Source organism: Pogona vitticeps, chromosome 6, assembly GCF_051106095.1.
Source record: "Pogona vitticeps strain Pit_001003342236 chromosome 6, PviZW2.1, whole genome shotgun sequence".
In the NCBI taxonomy this organism is placed as follows: Eukaryota; Metazoa; Chordata; class Lepidosauria; order Squamata; family Agamidae; genus Pogona; species Pogona vitticeps.
This window is the reverse complement of record NC_135788.1, coordinates 7906869-7929136: the sequence shown is the minus strand read 5'-3', so window position 1 is coordinate 7929136 and position 22268 is coordinate 7906869. Positions and strand designations below refer to the sequence as shown.

The 22268-nt window shown below is 43.8% G+C and overlaps 1 protein-coding gene across 1 annotated transcript in view; it reads right to left on the bottom strand.

Moving 5' to 3' along the window:
* Positions 1–18565, bottom strand: part of DPP6 (dipeptidyl peptidase like 6) — a 490996-nt gene extending 472431 nt beyond the window's left edge. Inside the window, exon 1 of the mRNA XM_020779739.3 lies at positions 18399–18565. Within this exon, the coding sequence (XP_020635398.2) occupies positions 18399–18458 (60 nt within the window). The 5' untranslated portion in view covers positions 18459–18565. The remainder of the gene's footprint in view (positions 1–18398) is intronic.
* Positions 18566–22268: the final 3703 nt, after the last annotated feature.

Genomic DNA, 22268 nt, shown 5'->3' with positions numbered 1-22268 from the left:
AGACTTGATGGCTTTTCAGAGTCTGGCTCAGAACTCCAGCAGGACTTTTGCAGAAGCTGCAATGAGTAAATTAACTGAACAGTGTCCTAAAGGTATCCCATCCAGTCATATTACAGTACATCAACAATCAATCGGGTAAGGGGAGGAGATTTAGAATGCTGGGATCGACAGTTTAACTGCCAGAGGGGGTTTGGCTAGGTAAGTTCTTACACAGGAGCTGAGGGAGGTTGAGTCTAAGAGGGAGTCAGGCAGACAGGGCTGTCCCCAGAGGTTCCTGAGATTGAGGGAAAAAAATATACTTCAGGGGCTAAAGAAGTTTTAGGAAGTGTTAATAAGAGCAGATAGCCCACTCTAGCAAGGACTGGCTTTTTCTGTGCAGTTCTTTGATTGAAAACCTTTGGTAAGCGAAGTGAAGCCCAAAAAAAAGCTGTTTATATCATGCTTAAAACCCTGGGCAATTTAATTGTGCAAGCTACATATTGCCACCAGCCCAACTAGATGGGTAATAAATTTAACAACCTCAGAAAGCTGAGTCAGCCTCAAGCTAGCAACTTGAGTCCGCTGGGACTGAACTCAGGTTGTGAGCAGAGTCTTAACTGCAGCAGTGAGGTTTTAACAGTTACCACAAGGCACTGTGTACCTGTGGTACCTGAAATACCTGTGAATTAATGTGCTGATTCCTTACACGCTGCCAAATAAGTGTTGTGGCTCTAAATAAAATAAAAGGGACGTGGTGGCGTTGCGGGTTAAACTGCAGAAGCCTCTGTGCTGCCAGGTCAGAAGACCAGCAGTCATAAGATCAAATCCACGCGATGGAGTGAGCTCCCATTGCTTGTCCCAGCTCCTGACAACCTAGTGGTTCGAAAGCATGTAAAAATGCGAGTAGATAAATAGGTACCACCTCAGTGATGCTTGGTTTCAAATATTTCTTTAAATATTTAGTACTGGCCCTCACTACAGTACTTCATAGTTGTCCAATTCTAAAAATCACAGAAGTTACCACTTCCAGTGTGCGAGCTACAATTTCAGCACCATGGACACCACCTACACAGTATATTCAGTTTTAAGAGATTGGAGAACTATTGCCACACAGATCATTCCCTATTTCAGTAAAAGTATGTATTTAACTTGCAGCTCCATCAAACTGTTGATGGACTGAGGACCTTTAAAACATGAGCTAACATTTGAAAGTAAGACTTTAAGACATAACTATAAGGCAGTAGACCTGTAAAGCTACATTATACTATGTATGTATGTATGTATGTATGTATGTATGTATGTATGTATGTATGTATGTATGTATGTATGTATGTATGTATGTGTGTGTGTGTGTGTGTGTGTGTGTGTGTGTGTGTGTGTGTGTGTGTGTTTGTTTGTTTGTTTGTTTGTTTGTTTGTTTGTTTGTTTGTTTGTTTGTTTGTTTGTTTGTTTAATTTATACCCCACCCATCTAGGCTGAAGTCTACTCTGGACCATCTATCTTAAAACTTCTCTGACTGGCAACACCCCTTCAACAACCATCTTTTATATAACCAATTTTCTGAACATTTAATTAGATATATTACACATTTAACCCAACTTCTATATTTGCATGTCCTGATGAACTGCATCTATAATTTAAAGGCTTGCTTCTAGAATTACCCCTTAGCCTAAAGGACTCTCTGCTATCTAAGGAAAATAAATGCATAGTAAAGTTAGTCACAAATTTTCTGCAGTGCAATGCATATGTACATGGAATTTTCAACTTCTCCTTTATTCAAAAACCAGAGACATGAAAGAGATTAATTCAGACTGTTGTAAGTGGTGCAGCCATCTTACTCCCACACATGCACTTTAATATGACAAAACAGCAGAATCGACCATCACCTTCATATACAGCATGGGATTTTAATTCCCCTCTGCGTGTAGCATTAGTTCTTAATCTAGTCTGCTTCTTTCATGCTAGATCAGAAAAAAACAGATTATTCAAAGTTCCTCTCTTTTAACATAAACATCATAGATCTGTATTGTTTTTAGCAGTTGCCCTTATCAATGAGTGACAAGAAGTCTTTGGATTACCATCAACCTCTGCATGGCCAGAAGCATCTCCTTGCTAGAGGAATATACTGTATACTGAAGGATAATTCCAGCAAGTAGGTTTCCTGCATATTTAACAATATTGCCTTCAGGTTTCAGTATCATTGGAAAATGACAGTGCTTATGCTAAGCACAGAACTTATATGCAGCTAATTACAAACCATGGACAGGATCCAAAAAGCTACTTTAGGTACGCTCAAGAGCTTGCATTTGCCTGGTGGGATTTTAAAAACTTTTTCTGCTTGGAACAAAACTTTCTCCCATCATGCCAAAATGCAAATTGCTTCTGAAACTCTGTAACTTTTTTTTTAAAAAAAAGATTTTTCTCTCTTTCTTCCTTTTTTCCTTAGCTGTTCTTTACGAAATGCAAACCCCAGACATCCCTAATACACAGAGCTAGTTTGGCATACGTTTAGATCCTGGCCTATATAGATGCAGAGACATAAAATGAGCCTTTAAAAAAATTATCATCATGCTAATACTCCTTATTCTCACCCTCATTCTGTGATGTAAACAGTTATTGCCTTATTTATTATTAATCTTTTACACACAGGAAAGTCTTTTAGGGATACTGCTTTGTCCAGAGCACTTCTGTTTTATTTATAAGAATTCTTAGTAAACCTGAAATTCTCTCCATATACCAACCTGCACCAACTAATGACAGGTGTTTCTGTTCTAGACTCCTTTGCCAGGTGAAACTCATTGTACAGCAACTGGGCAGAAGACTCTGCCTATGAAATGTCCCCCCTGTTAAACCTAAGCACTTGATATGGTATCCTTTCAACACCAGTTAAAATTTAGTCATTTGCTCATCTACTTCAGAGTAGGATGTGGATTTGAGATTCATTCACTCTAGTTTTCATGCCTCTGAGATTTTTTAAAAGCTACTACACCATCCTGAACACACCAGTCTCATGTGTGAAAGCTAAGCAGGATCAACCCTGGTTCATTATTTAGATAAAAGACTATTAGGAAACACTACAAATCTCTAGGTGGGACAAGAAATGAATCTTTCTTGGAATCCTGAAAATGAGCTGACTAAACAACAGGCTCAATGTAAGATATGTTGGAATATAAAAAAGATAAAGTTTCCCCTTGACATTTTTAGTCCAGTCGTGTCCAAATCTAGGAGTCGGTGCTCATCCTGTTTTCAAGCCGTAGAGCCAGCGCTTGTCCGAAGACAGTTTCCGTTGTCATGTGGCCAGCGTGACTAGGGAACGCCGTTTTACCTTCCCACCAAAGTGGTACCTATTTATCTACTCGCATTTGCATGCATTTGGCATATACTACCTTTTTTAAGACTTCAAATCCCAGAATTCTCTCTCCTGGGAGTTCCACCTAAATTGTGTTCACATGGAGACAGGTTTGGCAGGAAGACCTGGCCTAGCTACCTGCTAAAAGAGACAACTGCCCCGGAGCTTGCTGGGAGTTCTTAACAGAGATGGCAAAGATTGAACCAGTGACTTCAGAATGTCACATACGCACTTTATCACTGAGCTACGGCATCCCTTCTTAGTTGTAACTTGTACGTCTGCCAGCAGAAACTCACCTCATGTAATACACTTCCTAATAGCAAGGAGGAGTAATTATAAATTTCCAACACAGGACCCAAAACTAGAGTTAGAATATTCACATTTGTCTCTCAGAGAGACAAATACAAATATCATCACCACAGTATTGTCACCTGTGGTGACAATACTGTGTAGTGATATCCCATCTCCACCCCAAACCAACTGGAAGTCCCAACCAGAGTCAACCTATTGAATCTCAGAGATTTGCATAAATCTTGTCTCACTGTTGTATTTACTGAAGTTTACAGGTTTTCAACTATAATTGTTAGGATTAAACACAGCACAGCTGTTCCGTAACAGTGAACAGACAATACAAGGGACAGTAACTCATTATTAAACACAAAGAGAGGTAGGGGTAAAAATGTAATGATAGGAAGTGTTGTCTTACTAGATTTTTAAAATGAAGAGGTGTGTTGAAAAAAGAAGTCAAATTCTCGGGGTGGGGGGGGGGAGATTTTTTTTAAATCCTGAAATTAAAGGACTAGTAACTTAGGTGCATATACAGTATTCCAAAAATATAAGTATTTGCGAATTTAAAAAATCTGGGCGTGCCTGTATGTAAGGGGGCTAGTATTGCACGTTCTAGAAGTCAATACATGTGTTAAGGCATACATTTTCAAGGACGTTTTTCAGAGGGGGGGATTCACACTATATTTACATGGTGACACCCCTAGCACTTTGCCACTACCATCAGATGTTACCACTGTGATATAAAAATGTCTTTTGTGTATATAATCTCTCCATCTCCCACAAACAGTAAAAAAGAAAATAGCTGTGTGAGCAATTTTAATTATAGATACACTACATTTGTGGCTGTCTGGAATGCAATCATTTCTATAAGCAACTCCATTTATTGATCAATTTTTTATAGAACAACTATAAACCAAGTCATGGCAAGGCAAGAGTGACCAACCAGAAAACCACGTCATCCTTTATACCGCTCCCAGAAAGGACACCGTAGCCCTAAATAAAGACACTCAAGAAGATCAACATTACAGCCTCCATTGAAGTGAGTGCCAGCCAAATGTTTTTGAGAACCAATTGAAGTTTGATAATTACAAATGAAGTTTGGTTTTGCCCAGCTCAATGTCTTCCTGGGCCATCTTTCAATTACACACAGAAATCCTCACGTCTCTGGAGACCCAACATGACTACAGAGTCTATTCATGTGTGTGCTGCTGAAGGATTAAAAGCATGGGTCTATCTTTGAACACAAATCCTCAGACTCATCCCACATATCTTTTCTTTCTAATGCAGAACAAACCTGTTTCCTAGGATTCATAAAAGTAAAGTTACATCCAATATAAAATGAATTCAACATGAAAGGGACAGCATCTGAAAGCCATTTACCTTCCCTCACTCCTATCACTGTAGAAGCATGATTTCTAAAGATGGGCCCTTCATGCACCTGGCAGCTTCATACAAAGCTGTCAGCACAGCACTACAGGTGCCATGTGGACCTTCTCCCCATCCACCAGGCCAGCTGGGCCACTTTCCTGTCATCGCACATCATCAGGGTCCTTCTGATCTCTGATGACACACCAATTCAAGCAGGAGCTTGGGCGTCCTGTCTCCACCTCCTCCAGCAGCTGACCATTCATTGGCTGCATGGGGAGAATCCCCATCTCGTTTCCTTGACAAAGTGATTGGCTGTCAGAGGAGGCAGGGAAAGGGAGCCTGATCTCCTGCCCAGATAGGCATGCTGCCAGAGAAGAAAAACCCCAGCAACACAGGGCAACCAGGTAAAGTGTTCCAGCCAGCCCGGGGGATATGCTGACAGGTTCATTCAAAGCTATCATGTACATGGAGCACCCATCTCTAACAGTTTCCCTTTGACGCATTTGCTATAATGGAGGAGACTGATGCCCTTGATCCATTCCTGTCCAGCTTCAGGCCATGCCATGGCACAGAGACTGCACTGGTCACCGTGCAAGATGACCTCTTGAGGGAGGCCAACAAAGGGCAAAATGTCCTTGCTGGTCCTCCGCAACCTATCAGCAGCCTTCGATATCATCAACCACAGTATCCTCCTGGGGCAGCTCTCTGGGTTGGGGATCGGCGTGCTGTGGTGGATGAGGGGGAATAGGCTGGGGCTGAACCCATGCAAGACGGAGATCCTGCAGGTGGGTACCCCTACTGTTTGTGGATTGGGTGCCACCCTCTCCTTTGGGGGGTACTCTCTCCACTAAGGATGAGGTTCACAGCTTGGGTGTACTACTGGAACCAGCACTGTCAATGGAGTCTCAGATAGTGTCTGTGGTCCGTTCCACCTACTTCCACCTAAGGCAGATTGCCCATCTGCATCCGTACCTTGACACCGGGTCCCTCACCACGCTGGTTCATGCACTGGTAATCTCGGGAATAGACTACTGTAATACTCTCTATGTGGGGCTTCCCATGAGGCTGTTACGGAAGCTTCAGCAGGTCCAGAGCACAGTGGGCAGACTGTTGAGTGGACTTAAGAAACATCAACACATTTCATCCACCCTGGCCACCCTGCACTGGTTACCAATACGTTTCTGTGCCAGCTTCAAGGTGATGGTCTTAACTTATAAAACCCTAAAATGGTTTAGGACCTCAATACCTGACAGAAAGCCTCCTCCCAGTGTGATCGGCCTGTCCCATATAATCTTCCCAGGCCAGGCGGTTGAGAGAATTGACCCCAAGAGAGGCCCAGAAAGAGAGAACCAGAAAGTGGTCCTTCTCAGTGGCTGCACCTCAGCTTTCGAACAACCTCCCACTCGAAATCCACTTGGCTCCTTCACTGGGAATTTTTAAGCGACTGTTAAAAACGGGGCTTTTCCGACAGGCCTCTCCATTCCTTACAACACCTAATTACAGTGAATGGTCTCAACATTTATACTATCAGTCTTGCTGTCTTGCTCTATATTATTTTATAGTATTTTAACTAATTTATTTAAATTGTTGGTTGTTTTATCTTTATTTTGATTTTATATTATTATGTTCATTGTTTGGAATTGTGTATGTTTTATTTGTTTAATACATAAACTGCCCAGAGTGGCCTAGTAGCCAGATGGGTGGTACAGAAACCAAATAAATAAATAAAATAGAAAATATTACGGCCAGTAGATGAAGTAAACAGTTCAATTTTCAACATCATTCATACTACAGATCCCCAACAACGGGAATGGTATCGAAGCACAGGATTAGCTTTACATCCTCCTAGTGCAACTCAGCCTAGGGACGTTGGTAGCACTGTGGGTTAAACCGCAGAGGCCTTTGTGCTGCCGTTGTAAGACTGAATCCACGCAATGGAGTGAGCTCCTGTCGCTTGTCCCAGCTCCTGCCAACCTAGCAGTTCTAAAGCATGTAAAAATATGAGTACATAAATAGGTACCACCTCAGTGGGAAGGTAACAGCATTCCTTGTCTAGTCACACTCGCCATATGACCACAGAAACAGTCTGCAGACAAACGCTTGCTCTACGGCTTGGAGATGGGGATGAGCACTGTCCCCTAGAGTCGTACACGACTGGACTAAATGTCAAGGGGAACCTTTACCTAGTGCAACTCATACTGTACTTTTGTATGGGATTTTTGGGATGGGAAATGAGACACAAGGCCCCAGTGGTTTCTGACTTTTTAACTCCATCCAAGGGATGAGAGAACACTGTTTTTTATCTAGTGACATGTACTGGGTGCTGTGAGGTTCCATCAAGATAAAAATACTGGAGGAGGCAGTCCTTGATTTTTAGTGAAGTTCCATTAGTACGCTGAGTACATAATTGTGTAACTCCAGGTGGTGCTTTGGATATATCAGTTAGCTTCCTGGAACTGGTAATAAACTGGATTGGGTCTCAAATTTAGGACCAAACTGTATGTTACAGATAGTGGCCAGAATCCCATTTGTTATGCCCAGTGATGTGAATCCAACAGTGTAAGTCTGAATGGTAAATTGCCAAAAGCGAAGAAGTCGGCGCTCACATTCCTTGTTGGAAACCAGTTGCATTTCTTGGAAGATGCAGCAAAAAATACAACCTTTGACTTGTTAACTGATGGCTGAAATTATATCTGAATGTCACAGCAGAAGCTTTGTGCACCTCTTGTAGTTTGCAAATCAGCATGCTGTGTTTTCTTATTAGCTATCAGAAGGTAAACACAGGATTCAGTCAGAGGTACGGGGCTCTGTTGAGAAAGTCTGTTTAAATTATGTCTCTAAAATACTAAACAATTTCATGTTCTAATGATGATACAGCTCTGCTCTCAGCACACAATACAGATGTGCTGTTCATCAGGTGAGCTATTAATTGGCTTTGCTTTTTCAATTATATGAATTAGGCTAGCTCCTCTTCTGCTGTGTCTGGAGGATTACCCTTTGCGCATGAAATTAATAGTTTTAAATTATAAACTGTTGAGTGAAATTTTGGGCCTATCTCAAGTCCAATCAAATGCAGCTTTCCATTTTTAAAAAGCTCTTATTTTCATCCTTAAAAATCTGGGAAGAAGCTGCATTACCCATTACAGATGACAGCAATTCTTTTGTGACCATTTATTGGTCCTTTTAATCCTCCGTCTGGAATCAGATTTCAAAGCTGGCATGAAAAATAGGCAATTTATTACCATTTATTGGGTAATTTGTGGCAATGTCTCTACAGGCTGTAATTTAAAAGTATTACAGGCTATTTCAGTATTTGTACAATTACAAAGTTTAAGCCTACTTCATTATTGGGTCCCTCCATAAACTTTATAGTTTCTACCAAAAAGGAAAAAAAGCAACACTTTTCATCCATCATCACACAAGATTTTCCCCTTGCTCCCATTAATTTTGACTAGAAATAGGCATATAATTCCTGTGTTTAAAAAAAGGGAGTGTCCTTCCTTTGCAAACTCTCAATATACATATTAGTGATTTAAATTTGAGCTAAAAAATCATCTTCCCCAACTTGAATCCCATCAAATGTTTTGCACTAAAACTCCCATTTGCCCCAGCCAGCACAGCTAATGGTCAGAGACAACGAGAACAGTGGGCAATGTGGAGGGACGTTTGATTGGGGCTGCTCTGAAAGAATCTTGGTCAGGCTACGGAATGTCTGCATGCTCACTTTGGGTGTTTGAGATGGCCCTATATATCATGGAGTCCAAACCTTAAGCAGAAAGTGCATTATACCATATGTTAAGCCTTGATTGCACATCAGCTTCTACATAACAAAAGTCACCTTAGACTGCACTATAGCACACTACCAGGAAACACTGTTAGAGGAAACAAGCTACCCTTCAGTAAACTGTATCTACTATTAGTAATCTTCTCATACAGGACCTCTAATAAACTCCTTAGGAAAGCCAGGATTCCTTGGGAAATAGTTTGAAGCTATTGTCCTATAAAGAAGAGCAAGAGGAGAAGAATTGTGTGCCATCCAGTCAATCTTAACTTATGGCAACTCTTTCCAGGGTTTTTAGGTAGTTAGTACTCAGAAGTGGTTTACCATTTCTTTCTTCTGGAGGTAACCCTGGGACTGTGCAGCTTGCCCAAGGCTACACGGGGCTGCCTCTCCTCCCTGGAGTCACAATGAGGAATTGAAGTCCCAACGTCTGGCTCAGCAGCCAGGGACCTATCCAGCCAGCCCCTATACAAAACAGAATAGAACCACACCAGAAAATAACAAGCTGAAGGAGGTTAACATTTTCGAAGTTCCCTTCCTGTTGAAACTACATTCAGAGCAACATATTTATAAGGATCATTGCCTCTCTTATTTAAAAATGCAAAAATTTTCCAAGTAGATCAGTACTATAGTAAATAAAGCTATATGGACCAAGAAATTCAACAGCGAATTTCTATAAAGATGAAAAAAGAAGTTGTTGGGGGTTGTTTTTTTCCTGTGATGCTTGCAGTCACACTAGCAATATTAATATTCAGGAACTGCAGCGCAATGTTAAATTGCCGTTTGAGATAAAATATCAGCAGAGGGCAACTGTGTTATATTCCATGCTTGTAAAGGAAAAGTTATTACACAGGCTAGACATGAACTGTTTCATGCTTTTCCACTAAGTGCTTAAAACACCAACTGTTTGTTAATTTTGTGAGCAGAAACATCCAATAAAATTTTACTATGTGTGTAGCTCTCATAAAAGATAAAAAAACAGCAGTAACCAAAAATAGTCCAACTACAAGCAAGTCCCCATTTCAATCATATCTATTTTATTCTCTTTACATAGCTGTCACCCATGTCTTTAAGGCAGGGGGGGCAGGGACTATATATGGCCCTCAAGGTCAGTGGTGCCCAGTCTTTGGTCCCAAGATGTTCATAGACTGCAACCCCCAGAAGCCTTTGCCATCACAGCTAATGGTGAAGACTTCTGGAAGTTGTAGTCCAAGAACATCTGGAGATCCAAGGTTGGGAACCATTGAGATGTTTTCGGACTTCAGTTCCCACAAGTTACAGCCTGCATAGCCAATGGTGAAGGACAAGGGCCATGTGTTCTCTAAATTAATTAATGAGCCTCATGGCACAGTGGTTAAACTGCAGCCAAAACTGTGTTCACGACCCAGGACTCAATCCCAGGTAACTGGCTCAGGGTTGACTCAACCTTCTATCCTTCCAAGGTCAGTAAAATGGGCACCCAGCCTGCATAATTAACTTGTAAACCACCCAGAGTGTGCTTTAAGTGCTATAATATATAAGCAGCACACTTTTACACATCTTGTGATTCACCAGATGGAACGCAACCCACCAGAAGTTTATTAAACAACCTTTTTCTGCTCTCTGCTGGAGGTCATGACACATAAAGGACAGGCTTTGTTCAGTCAAGATGTGAACTGAATAGTATTTTCATAATTCCTTCCCTTAAAAAATATTTCACCTCTGTTTCTCTGGTCTTTACCCAATGGGCAGAAGTAGGTCAACTTTCATTGGCTGAAATCCAGTAACATGAAGTTACACCATGTAAATCTGATAGCATCACCAGCTGTGAAGGTATTTTGGTAATTAAACATTCCCCAGGACCAAATGGATCCTAAAGGATGTTTAGGAATCTTTGGGGCTGGATAGGAAACATTTAAACATTTAATTACCAAAATACAACCACAGCAGATGGTGTCATCAGATTTATGCAGAGTACCTTTACATTACTGGATTTCAAGCATTACAGAAGGGTAGGATAGTATTCCTACATGCTTCCCAACTGGTGTTTCTTTCCCCTCTTTCCATAATCTTCTCTTACATTTAACATGAACTACGCTCTGAGTTTGTTTTCTATTGTTGGCTTCAAGGAGACACATGGCTGTTGTACTTCTAATCAACTGACGTCAATGACAGTTCATAAATCCTTGGGATGCTCCCAGTCAGAAAATACATACCCTTGCAAATAAGTAGAGTTGCTATTATCCCCAAAATAACTTGGCACCATTCCTGCCTGCAGTGTTATGCACCTGCAATACATCAGTGGCTCCAATGAACAGAACGGCTCCAACTCTTCCAATTTACAAAGTTTTCCCTGCTTGTCACCTGGACACAATTATAATGCATTGCAAATAATGCGTTGCAAATAACCAGACAACTGGCTATTTGGAAGTAAATATCTAGGTATTCAGCATTTTAAAAGCACCAATTCTAAAAGCCTTTGACTGTGTGGACCACAGCAAATTATGGCAAGTTCTTAAAGAAATGGGAGTGCCTGACCACCTTGTCTATCTCCTGAGAAATCTATATGTGGGACAGGAAGCAACAGTTATGAAACAAATGATTGGTTCAAAACTGGGAAAGGAGTATGACAAGGCTGTATATTGTCCCCTTGCTTATTTAATTTATATGCAGAACACATCATGCGAAAGGCAGGACTGGAGGAATCCCAAACCAGAATTAAGAATGCAGAAAGAAATATCAACATCCTCCAATATGCAGATGATACTACTCTGACGGCAGAAAGTGAGGAGGAATTAAAGAACCTCTTAATGAGGGTGAAAGAGGAGAGTGCAAAAACGGTCTGAAGCTCAACATCAAAAAAACTAAGATCATGGCCACTGGTCCCATCACCTCCTGGGAAATAGAAGGGGAAGATATGGAGGCAGTGTGACAGATTTTACTTCCTTGGGCTCCCTGATCACTGCAGATGGTGGCAGCAGCCACAAAATTAAAAGACACCTGCTTCTTGGGAGGAAAGTGATAAACCTAGACAGCATCTTGAAAAGCAGAGATATCACCTTGACAACAAAGGTCCACAGAGTGCTGTCCTCTGAAGATGCCGGCCACAGAGACTGGTGAAATGTTAGGAAGAACAACCTTCAGAATACGGCCAAAGAGCCCAAAAAACCCACAACAACCAAAAGGTCTGCATCGTCAAAGCTATGGTTTTTTCCAGTAGCTTCCTCATAGAAACTTCAAATATGAAGAGATTAGTGGAGACCTGGCCAAGATAAACACATTGGTTTGAAAGAAGAGGCAGCAAATACCCCATTTGAGTAGGCTGCTGACCTTTTTAAAGAATATGAAAAATTTGGATATACACAGCATGTTTCCAGGAAACACATAATCACAGCTGTGAAGTTACTGTATATTTGATAGCTGCTTTTCAAGGATAGTAATTCAGATTCAGGTTTTTTTTTCCCCTCCAGGAAAATAAAGAAGTGCCCAATTAACTTCTGATTACCTGCCTGTCCCCAAGCTTTTGGAATAAAAGGCTAGAATTTTGAAAGAGATAATCACACATTGCTTTGCCTAGTAAGTAATGGGAGGTCTGACAGCGGAGAGTAGGTGGTTGAAGTGCACTCGTAAAGTGTGAAATACAATGAGGCAGCTAGAACCACTCACAAAAATCATTAGTATTAGTCAGAGTTATCAAAAAGGGCAATGCAGGCTCTGAAGCAAGTCTCTGAGAAAGAGGATTGATATTCTCCATATGTTACTGTATTTTTCCATGTATACGATTCCCCGTGTATAAGACCCACCCACCCCCACTTTTCTAACCCAAAATTTCTTTGCAAAAAGTTGCTTTCCCCCTCACAAAAAGTGGAGGGGGAAAGCAGGGATCAAAGCGCTTTGATGCCTCCCTCCTTACTTCCATGTATAAAACTACACTCAATTTTTCCTTTAATTATTTTAGGAAAGTGTTATTTTATACACAGAAAAATACAGTAACACTCTCTCTCTCCCTCTCCCTCTCCCTCTCCCTCTCTCTCTCTCTCTCTCCCCCCCCCCTCATATATTGGGGCGGATTCCCTTCTTTCAAAGGTATGCATTCAAAGCTGCAGTGATTCACAGGATAAATAGTTTCCCTGGCCATTAGACTCTCCAGACGGTATCTCAAAGAACCACCTATGCCATGAATCCTTGAAGCTCACATGTTGCTTGGCCACTGCCATGCAACATTGGGTTGTTTTTCTTCTTCTTCAAAGGCAAAAAAAAAAAAAAGGCTACAAGAGGCTCATCTGTAAGTAATGAAAACGGCTCTGTGCACTTTTAATTTTCTGGCTGCAGAACCTAGAATTCTTCCTGAAGGAATCCTGGACAGATTCTGGGAGCTGCAATGCAAAAATCCCAAAAGTCTCGTTCTTTTCAACTTACCATCTATTTTCAACAAAGTCCAGTTCAGATTTGTGTGTGCATATGGGTGGCTGATGGTCCTCTAAAAAGAAACGAGAGATACCCAATCTGTATATTGCTATCAGCACATCATGAACAGTTTGACTTAGTTTCCTCTACATGCCTGTAATCACGTACCTTCAAGATACCACTGTGGCTCTACTTTTACTTACACCTTACCTTTATTTAAATAATCCTCAAAATGGCTTACAGTTCTGAATTTCTGCTTTGACTTCAACACATCAAATTATGCATACATTCAGCTGCTGCTGACTGACTGACAATGTTCTTATTCTGTATACACTTTAATGACTATTTTATTATTGTTTATTGCCAAGGACATCCAGGATGGCCTGATTTTGTGGGACAAAAGTTTCAGAATAACAAAAGAAGTGAAACATGCAAGGCAGGACTTAGCTTCTGGTGTCAATGCTTGGTCACCAATGGGCTTTGGAAAGGAAAACACTTTTAGCATTCAGCAGGCTGCTAAAACTATCAATACCTTTTAAAATGTGTTTTAAATGTTGTGCAGTGAAGAACCACCCGAGCAATCATACCTATTCATTATGTTCCTCATTCTGGATCATCTCCTCTTATTTTCAGTCTTCTGTTGCACTATATAATTTCTGATCTCTGAAAGGCTTATTTGCAGTGGAGTCAGTCATGCAGAAAGCTTTTTGTAGTTAATGAATATCTTAGATTATAAAAAGAGGGACATGAACCAGTTTTTAAAACAGAAATCCTAGCTAGGGTGGATATATATATATAGAGAGAGAGAATAGGTAGGCTTGTGCATTTTCCTTGTAAAAATGTGCAAAAATAAACACCACAGCAAATCTGGGGGGGGGGGCAAGTGTGTTATTTCAGAGAAACTATGGGGCAGAGCTAGGAGCCATTGTTCACCCCAAGTTGGAAGAACACCACAGTAGACCCTTTGTGTCCCATTTAGCATTCATGGAGTTAAAAAGATAGCAATCCTGAGGGAAGGGAAAATCAAAAATATTACAGTAGACTAAACAGGTGCTGGCAAAGGAGACAGTGAGTGGCAGCTATAAACCCCTCAATAAAGCCTGAAATCTCCCCTGAATGCACCAACCACTGAGGCACTAAGGGTCACAGTTTTCTTTGTTCCCTCACTTGGCTTGGTGTACTGAAATCTATTAAAATATTATTGCACTGTTAGAATTGAATCTGTTTGTGACTATGGAACAATGGTGGTTTTACGGCCTTTGAGAGGATGGGTTGCACAATTAAAACACTGCATTTATTCCAGAGATCAAAACTATTTATATCCCCTCCTCCACTTCATTGGATATCATTAAAAATAGAGATCCAGAACTGCTCAAATAATATCACAGACTTAGAGATAAAGGGGGGGGGGTAGTTCCTTAAGGGTGTAGAATGGTTAGACCAAACTGTACATTCTTTATTCAAATACAAAGGGAGTCAGGAGGCCTCTGCACAACCCTAATTATAAGCTGGGTACTCAATTTTCCTACCTAGGAAGACTGAGTGAACCTCAAGCCAGCTCCCTGGGATTAAATCTGGGTCATTAGCAGAGTATTGGCTGCAGGACTGCAGTTTAAGCACTGCACCATGAGGCTCCTTGAAATATAATAAATGTATCTCTTCTGAAACCCCACTATCTTGCCTTTCACTGGGGATGAGCATCAAACAAAGTTAAGTTGTAAAACTACATAGCAAACTTGCTTTAAATTAGTTACAATGCTCTATAGCGGTCTTAGTGATCATTAACTGAGTCTAAACAGCTGTAGTGCTCAAGGTCTCGGACAGGTGCCTTTTCCTTTCTACCAATTGTGACATCCAAAGGTGGACTCAAGGACTCAAATGTGCATCCACTGCAATAACAAGTGGCGGCATCTTCCTTATGTATGGCAACTAGATTTGTTTAGTTTAGGCATAAGGAAATTGTGGTCCTCTAAGTCACTGGTTCTTAACCTTGGGTTACTCAGGAGTTTTGGACTGCAACTCCCAGAAGCCTTCACCACCAGCTGTGCTGACTGGGGTTTCTGGGAGTTACAGTTCAAAAGCATCTGAGTAACAAAGGTTAAGAACCACTGCTCTAAGTCACTGGTTCTTAACCTTGGGTTACTCAGGAGTTTTGGATTGCAACTCCCAGAAGCCTTCACCAACAACTGTGCTGGCTGGGGTTTCTGGGAGTTGCAGTTCAAAAACATCCGAGTAACAAAGGTTAAGAACCACTGTTCTAAGTGACATTGGACTACACTTTCAAACGCGCCTGACCACTAACTGTGTTGCCAATGCTGATGTGAGTTGGGAGTCCTGGAATAGAAGAAACAGAAGACCAGACAACTCTGCTGCCTCTGCAGGTCATCCTCAATTTTCAAGAAATGCAATATTTGAGAAAGAATAAGGAAAAAAAAATAACCAAGCAGGTCCTTGAGAAAAGCATAGGAAGCTTTTCTTCTAAATCTCAGACAGGGTACTAAAAATACAGTTTTATATGCCAAGTCATAATTCATTCACCGTAAAAACCCTTTAAGTTCCTATTGAAAAGGAAGTTCCAGTGAGGCTTACTCTCAGGTAAGTGTTTCAGATAGGAGACTTGATGTTCTTAATATAGCAGATAAACAATGTAGCAGATACATTAAGACACTTTAGATGTTTCTAAAGTAAATTTAGACTCAGTGTTGCAAACACTTTTTAAAAATATATCTTTCTGGCTTCTGTCCTGAAAAAAACTAAGAGGAACCATTGCTTAAATGTTTACCCGGGTTGTATATCAAGAGTTGCAGCTCAAAGACCACTACCGTCAAAATATATCTGAGGTTCATTATATAACTTCTATCTTCATAACAACACTTTTTCAGGATTACTGCACTTAAAGTCTACCTACAATGGAGACCTATATTCCAAAAATTAACATATTTCAAAACACTGTATTAGAATTCTTCTGGTTTCTATACGCAAGGAGTTTTTAAAATAATAGAACAGCACAATTATGTTACACACTGCACTTACTGTGACAATGTTATAATCTTGAAACAGTTTTTCCACAACAAACTTTTTCTCTAAAGAGTTCCAGTGAAGGCAAACCAAAGACATGGAAACTGTACTTAACAAGTATGCCTTATTATGTTCGGTTGTCTGTTTTTGGTCCTTTTTCTGGAAGCAGTATCTGGACCATAAATTGGCCACAGAAACTAGGCAAAAAAATGGCTTTAATTGAACTATTAAAATTGTTTTAAGAATTGCAAGTTTTCCATATCATAAATTGCTGGGTAGCTCAGTGATTTAAGCATCTGGCCACACGGCCAAAAGTTGTGCGTTCGATTCCCCACTGTTTGTGTGAAATGTTTTAGAGGGCAACACTTTCCCCATTCCCCCTCCAGTATGGTGCCCTCCAGATGTGACAGAGTTGCTTCCCATCATTCCAGCCAGTATCTAGAAGCTGAATACAGTTCTTTGAAGGCTGTGTATCTTTCCTGCAGCACTGGGACAACAATATTCATTTAGAAGGTTGTCAAACAGAGTAGAGTATTATTCTATTCACTGACTGGCTGACACACTCTGTTATTCACCTATGCACTCTGGTGTTGGAGCAATGCTTAGGCTCACACCTTGTCTACTAAAGTCTGGCTGAGAAGACCCATCTTCAGCTGCTGATCTCTAGCAGGATATGGATATGATTTCTAAAGACTGTGGAGAATGTGCATGTGAGACCTGAATCTATTCAGGGACATTTTCACCTGCCTGCAACATATTCCAGGGTTACGCCTTTAAGAACAAACGCTGGGACATGTCTTTAACCCTAGATGCAATACAAAGTTGAGAATGCTTCCACTGGTCATGGGAGTAAGGCCTCTGAATATCTACATGTGGTGCTGAGTAAGGATTTTGGGTACGACTCAGCAGAGTTACTTTTTGGACTAAAGTTCCTAGAATCCAAAGGCTAAGGCTAGCAGCTTTTTTGAAAAAAAGTGATTTTGCCCAGCTTTAGTTTTTGAATTGAAACTGGGATTCTTTTTGTTTGTTTTGTTTTTTGTTTTAGTAAACACTGGAAAGCAGAGGGGAACTTCTACAAGTTAGCCATAGACACCCTTTGAGGCTGATGCCCTTTTAAATGCAAGGACACTACTTACTGTATCTGCACACTTTCCTAGGAGTAAGTTCCCCTGACATCTCCAACTCACTTCTTAGTAGACTTGCAAACTTTGAAGGGCCGAGCGCTGCGCTCCAAGTGGAAGAATTCCACAACGGAGTTAATCCAGAGCCTGTCCGTTCACCGGGTTAGATGGTAAGAAGAAGGTCAGCCATTCAGCGCATACAGTACAGAGGCGCCTCTCTCTCTCTCTCTCTCTCTCTCTCTCTCTCTCTCTCTCTCTCTCTCACACACACACACACACACACACACACACACACACACACACACACACACACACAGACAAAAAACAAGCGCTGAACGATAGATCGAAGCGCACCCTCCATGGGGTGTTTGCAGTTCACACGGGCCGTCTTCTTTCACATCTTCCAGCCAGAAAATCTGGCTGTACCTTTTGACGGTCTAAATACACCTATACACATCTTGGGGCTAAGTTCCCCTCCTCCAGAGACACCCCAAGGGAGCTCGTTTGGAGAGAGAGGAAGAGAAGGGGCATCAAGATTAACTCTTTCCCACCCCCAATTAAAAAAAACACACACACACATACACGCTGCACAGTAGGATCCTGCAGCTCATCGCGCGGAACACCTTGCCCTTCTTCGGAGCCTTCCACGAGAAATCTATTCTGACCCCCCACCCCGACCGCCGGCCAAAGAGAGAAAACCTCCCCCCCGCCCCCCGCACGCTGCTCTTTTCCTCTGCCTCAGCAAAAAAGCCGCTCCGGCTCCACACGAGTCCTTGCGAGCGCCGGCGATGGAAGACGAAAGGGAGAGAAGCTCGATCCCTCCAGATCCGACCCAAATCCCCCCCCACTTCCCCCCATCCCTCCTCCGCTGGATCCAAAAGCGCCTTCTTGGGGGGTGGGTGGGAAGCAAGAGTGCACGCGGGCGCGATGGCAAGCGCTGTCCGGCCGGCAAATCGTTTGCGGTGCCACCAGCACCTCCTCCTCCCCCCCCCGTCCTCCTCCTCCCCCCTCCGGAGTCGCCACCTCGACGTCCCGTCCCCCCCCCCCCCGACGCCAATGCAGGAGCCGAGCTCCGTCCACGAAGACGCCTCGCGGGGCACGTTGTTACCTTTGCGCCTTTGCCGCCGGGGCAGCGGACGCTGTTGGAGACGCCGGCGGTCTGGTTCATCTCGGGAAGTTTGGCGGGCCGTCTCTGGCGGCGGGGCTGCTTTCAAGTTTCCACCAACACACTTTCTTCCCCCGTCGCAGAGAGAGGGAGGGAGGGACGGAAGGCGGTGCGAGGTTGCGCCGAGACGCGAGGCTTCCTCCGGAGTCTTTCCTCCTTTGCAAGGCGCCCCTCGAAGAGATTGGCCGCTGCGCCGCCTCCGCGACTCTCCCGCGAAGGGAAACGCCGCGCTTTCCAGGGCCGGAATCCCCGGGAAAGACTGGGCGCCGCTTGTCTTTCTGAGGGAAAGGCGGGGAGGCGGGAGGGGTGCAGACTCTCGGGGAGTCTCTTTGGCAGAAGGCAACCGGGGGGGGGGAGAGAGGGCGGCAGGCCAGCCTCCCCTTAATTGGGGGGGGGGGGGAACGGCCGAAGTTGTGAAGCGGGGCGACGCAGGGCAGGGCAGCCGGGAAGAGGCGGGGAGGAGACGAGAGAGGCTGGAGGTCCTCTCCTTCTTCCCACAGAGCCTCGCTGAGGGGGGGGGGGGACCCGGGAACACTTGGCGGCGGCAGCGCCTCAGGAGAAGCGGCCGCTCTTGGAGAACGTGGGTCCCCCTGCCCCTCCTTTGAGAAGCAGCCTTTCCCAAATGGCGCCAGAGGCTGGGTTCAGGTTTTTTTTCCCTCTCCACTCAGACACACACACTTTTCTTTCGGGTCCTTGCGCGCGCTTCCGAAGGGGGGTTGGTTCGCGAGGGTGCCCCCCGGCGGGCGCTTCTGTCAGCTCAAGCGCGGAGGGGGTCCCGCCCTCCTTCCTTCCCTCCCTCCGCGGCCTCTGGAGGGGGAGGCGGCTCTCCTTGGGACCGTCAGGCGGTGGCACGCGCGCCTCTTCCCGGGCCGTGAGGGCCGCGCGCCGCCGTGTTTGTGTGTGTCTGTGGGGGGGGGGGTTAGAGAGGCACAGACGAAGGAGCAGCTGCTACCGCCGTTTGTGTGTGTGTGTGTGTGTGTGTGTGTGCATGTTTTTCTTTCACACGCTCACACCCACATGCCGGCTGGCCGAGTTGTGTGTGGCTCTCCCGCCCTTTTCTCCCGGGGGGGGGGGGTTCTGCCCTGCCGCAGAAGGAATCCCTCAACGAGCGGCGCGTGCCTTCTCCCAGGCACTGCCCGCGCGCGCCCAGCCTCGTGCTAATTGACGCGCAGCTGTGGCGAGCTCAAGAAAAAGCCCACGCGCGGGACCCGGCGGGTCAAACCAATGCATGGGCGCGCTTAATGTCCGTGCACATGCGCCCCCGGGGCATACAGTACATGCACCTGCTAGGGAGGCGCGCCCGTTTCAGAGGAAATGGGTCCAGACGAGAGAGCTGTTGGTGTGTTTTCTGGAACACCTATGGGAGGTGGTGGCTGTTCAAAAAGCCCCCCCCAGTCACCACTGGATCGGGTGGCATGCCCCTACAAATCACCAAGGTCTGCCCCATGGTTGTGGGGGGATGGTGATAGAGATCTGGGATTTTTTTGGGGGGGGGAAACTTGGTACTCGTTGCTGTTAGCAAAATTGGAAAGTGCCAATGGAGAAGATCAAGGGCTGAAGTGCTTCAACTTGAAACAACACTTGCTGAGTTCTTGGAGGGGACTCAAATCAAACTCACCAAGGTGAGGATGGATTCCCATCCATCTGACTGGGCAGGTGCTTTGTATCTGGACATGCCAAGGAGAAAGGTGGTACATCTCTTACTAGACGGGCCATGTTCTGAAATGTTCTTCCTCTTGTCTTTTATGTACCTCTAGTGTGTCTTCACTGCACTTAGGACTTACCCTGTGTGCAAATGTGTAAGGGATGACTGGCTCTCTTCTGCTGCCTTTGATGGCACAGATCAGAGCCATGCTTTCCTTCCCCCTTCTATTGTTTTCTATTTTATTTATTAATGCCTGCTGCTGGCTGATGCAGGGCAGATTCACAGGAGGATGCATCGGAGTGCATGGCACCCGGGGAAGGGGAGGGAAAGGAGCAAACTGGTATTAGGCTTGCCTACACCCTGAAGGGCTTTTACAGTCCCAGAATTGATGGTAGTATGATCCCAAGTCACAGCACTTTGTTTTCCTCATTGATGATTTCCCCAAATCATCTGGAAACAGAGAACTGCATGCAAACATCTGTACAGATCTAAGAATAGAGACTGGTCCAGGTCATCTTCGAACCAGCTCAGGTTGGCTTGTTCTCCTCTCATGCTGTGGTGGATACCGGAACCTGGGACTCTTGTTCATACGGCCACTCTGATGAACCATTTAAGAGATGAGTGTTCTCCCAGGCCAGGTGATACAATAGGCGGGACCAGCTACAAGAAAGGAAAATGAAGAAAAGTCTTTCTTCAAAAGCATATGGTCAGGATCATGGTAGTAAAAGCCCTTGTAATCTGCACACAGTTGGCCACTAGACATTCAAGTCAAAATCCACCCTGCTTTAGACCAGGGACAAGCCCTAACTGACTATGAATTTTCCTTTCTTCCCCTTGATGCATCAATACTTTGTGGATCAGACCCACCAAAGGAGAAAAAGAACCTCATCGTCTTTCCACACACATCTGCCTGAAACTTGTGGCCATCATCAGAGACACACCCACCCCCGTTGTATTTCCCATCTTCATCTTTAGTGGATGATCGGCACAATTCCTTTTCAACAGCACCATCCTGGTTGTAGAACTTCATCTGGGGGGAGGTGAGATTGGTTCCCACTGCGATCTACTTTGGAAGGGTTAATGTCTGCTACAGACTTGTAAGATTCAATGTTTCGCCACTATTAGCGATGGGACTTTCAGAATCCTGTGACTTCCACTCTCATAACACAATCAAAACACATAAAGGATTCCCTGCCACTTATGAATTCTGATGGAGACTGCCTTCATACAGTCTACAGGACACCAGCGCTCCCATGCACCTTTGCAAATTGCAGGGAGTCCTTGCAATTCCCACAATGCAAGGGAACATTATTCTTGCTGTTCGAAGAAACAGTAGCGCAGGAATGACATGGAGGTAGATAGGGCTGCTCTAAATCCTTCTGGTTTGGGGGCTTTCAATCCCATAATTATCCTTGGGGTGGAGTACTGGCTGAATTCTGGGAGCTGAATTCCTGGAATTCTAAAAGCCCCATCCCTATTTGACACTCTGTGTTTAACTGCTGCTCATAACTGGTATTTATGGTTTTTCTCATTGTCTTTTAATATATTTCAAACCATACATCATCGGTCTGCCAGCTAGACAGGGGCAATTTTAGAAAGCCAAGAAATAAATAAATAACCATCATCCGTTGCAGTTCTTCCAACCTCTCCTTGATAAACTGTGTCTATTGAACTTTCCATTTTTTACACAATTACCAAAAGTATGACAGGCCCACTTGCATTGAAGCCAGAGCCTATTGTAGTGAAGCTAGCGCTTTTGGATTTGAAGAGGTGAGACTAACTGGCAAGGATGATCCTATCATCTGCCATCCCTCTCCAGCTTACTGGTGCCCTTTGCGCTTGACTGCAGTCCAATAGCTGACAGAAGATGAATCAATTTTCTAAGCCCCAATATATTGTTACAATCTATCTTGTTGCACAAAGTATTTGGGCAGCTTGGTTCTGACTGGGGAGTTTAGATTCATGAATTCACTGTGGTGGGTAGAGTGGCCGACCGCGACTCTGGAGATCAGGGTTCAAATCTCCACTCAGTCCTGGAATCTCACTGGGGGAGTAGAACTAGTAAACGTAAAGGCAAAGGTTCCCCTTGACAATTTTTGTCCAGTCGTGTTCGACTCTCGGGGGTGGTGCTCATCCCCGTTTCCAAGCCTTAGAGCCAGCGTTTTGTC